The following is a 2501-nucleotide window of genomic DNA, read 5'->3' as shown; positions in this document are numbered from 1 at the left end:
AGAGAGAGAGAGAGAGAGAGAGAGAGAGAGAGAGAGAGAAAGAGATGAGTCGTCAAACCCAGATGAAAAGAACAAAGTAGTGTATTACGCAATGAGCTTGTCGGAAAAATTCTTACCTATGTGACATGTAACATAATGCTACATAGACATCTCTTAATAATCACCCGTAGGCTCTTGGACGTTAAAATTGCGGATACGACACTCCTTTTGGACGAGTTTGAATTTTCATGAAGTAAAATACGGTGTCACTGTCTAGAATCCTTAGACAGAGATTCGAGTACTAGATTCGAATGAACATTCCGACTGAGTTAAATTGAAGCCGTGTTAGATCTAGCTTTGGTTTGAAAGAAATACGCATCTTTAAACTTGTTTAATCTATGTAAGTAAACAAAGTAAGGTTAGCTTTGTTCCTCATTTCGGTGGATAGCAGGTCTTGAGAAAGGCATCTTACATGAATTTTCCTCACTTCACCCAAGTTAGAAAAAGTACCCAGCCATAGACAGCGAAAGATCATGTCAGTATGTTAGTGTTTTAGCGCCTTTAAAATGGCTGTTTTACACTGAATGGTTCCCAAGAAGTTGAGATTGTTTCAGAATGCTATCAGATTTGCGAGGGTAATAATATGGATTGCACCACACATAGAGCTTTCTGTTGAACGGGATTTTCTCTATAAATGTTGTTTTTGTTATCATTATTATAATACTGAATCCAGGCACCAAATATGTGACATGGAAATACGCTAAATTCAATCTAGTTAGGCCATAACTTTCATTGGAGGACCGTGAAACAGCGACTGTGCTAAGCGACAATTTCATCTTGATGTTACTGATCATGGTATCGATAAACAATGTTACTAGATATCTATCGTGTTTTTGCTGAATAGGCCCTATGATATATTTTATATGTGTAGAAATCCTATGTAGAAGTCCTATCTGAGACAGTGAGCGATTAGATAAAACCGAAGTAGTGATGAGGTATAGGAGAGTAATGAGAGAGTAATGAAACTGTGTTTTCCGATTCCCGCCCCAATATAAAGAGATGCAGGATACACACGTGAAAAATGATAAGTTAACCCCATCTCGCCCACCCCCAAACAGATCACGCTAAGAACACATCACGTATTCATTATTTCGTCTTGTTTTGTATACCACTTTTGTCCTATTACTGGAGCATTTCCTTAAGCATTAAGTTATGACGCTTTACTGTTTCACTAGCCTTGTATGTACCCTGTTGCATCAACGTATTCACTTACTTATGTAAAAGTAGCTTTGATGTAGATAGTTTAGTAATATATAAGCAGTAGCAGTAGCATCAGCATCAGCTGATTCAGTAGTAGTAGTAGTAGTAGTAGTAGTAGTAGTAGTAGTAGTAGTAGTAGTAGATTTCTTAAACTGCCGTTCCAAATATATACATAATACTTTGGAAAATAATAATCAAGAAAACAGTGAAACACTATTATCGTGATGATATGTGATGATGATGATGATGATGATGATGATGATGATGATGATGATGATGGTGATGATGATGATGATGATGATGATGATGATGATGATGATGATGATGATGATGATGATGATGATATACAGTGGTAGGGCTAGAGCACGATGGAGGGAAAGGAGGGGTGGGGACAGTGAGGAAATGACGACAACGACAAAGAAGATAACGACTACTAAGAAGTAGTTATGAACAAAAAAGCAAAAACAAAAATTCTATCTTACTCTTTCCCCTCTCGGTTCATAGTTTACCCCTCCTCCCTTGAGCCTCTGACACCAGCCATTTCCCTACCAACTAGTCTCTTACTTCTGCATCTGCTCTGCATCTTTTCAGACTCTTCCTCGTGGTATCTTTATCTTTGGTCTTATTTCCCAACAGTTTGCTCCTCCGTAACCTTTCAAACTCTGGAGAGCATTGGTACAGATGGTATAAATTTTCCTGAGACTGCAGCTCAAAACTGCAACACCCACAGTTTAATATTAAGTTTGAGTAAAGCGAAGCACATCAACACGATAATAATATAATGGTCATTTAGTGCTGGGAAAAACTAAGACAGGCAGACAGACAGACAAACAGACAGTCTTACAGACAAACAAACAGACAGGCAGGCAGGCAGGCAGGCAGACGGGCAGGCAGACAAACAGCAGACAGAAACAGAGGGAAAGTAAAGAAGTACGTACCAGTAACGCCCTCTACCCACCATGCCAGCATTTTTAAATATAACTGTTATCCTCAGAAGTGGGAGTGAATGGCGAGGTACTCATCATCCACAACGTGACACGGTATTGTGGCGGGGACTACGAATGTGTAGCTTTCAACGGCGTGCCACCAGCTGTCAGTAAAATCGTGGAGGTCTTTGTGGAGTGTAAGAATATTCGTATTAAATTTAATTCCCAGAAAAATTGTAGAAAGCTTTGTGGAATTTACATTATGCTTCCATGCACTCTAAGAATGTTTCTTATGTTTTCAGGTATGTGTGAGTGTGTGAGTGTGTGTGTGTGTGT

The 2501-nt window shown here is 39.1% G+C and overlaps 1 protein-coding gene across 8 annotated transcripts in view; it reads left to right on the top strand.

Annotated features, from left to right (window-relative positions):
• The window catches only part of LOC101859550 (limbic system-associated membrane protein), an 84795-nt gene that overhangs the window by 75792 nt on the left and 6502 nt on the right, over positions 1-2501 (top strand). For all 8 annotated transcript variants that reach the window (XM_005092316.3, XM_005092318.3, XM_005092315.3 and 5 more), the window contains one exon: positions 2234-2362. In XM_005092316.3, coding sequence (XP_005092373.1) covers positions 2234-2362 — 129 coding nt within the window. The remainder of the gene's footprint in view (positions 1-2233; positions 2363-2501) is intronic.

The sequence above is a fragment of the Aplysia californica genome, unplaced genomic scaffold, assembly GCF_000002075.1.
Source record: "Aplysia californica isolate F4 #8 unplaced genomic scaffold, AplCal3.0 scaffold00044, whole genome shotgun sequence".
Classification (NCBI taxonomy): Eukaryota; Metazoa; Mollusca; class Gastropoda; order Aplysiida; family Aplysiidae; genus Aplysia; species Aplysia californica.
Note: the sequence above shows the minus strand (reverse complement) of the source record. Positions and strands in the feature narration are given on the sequence as shown.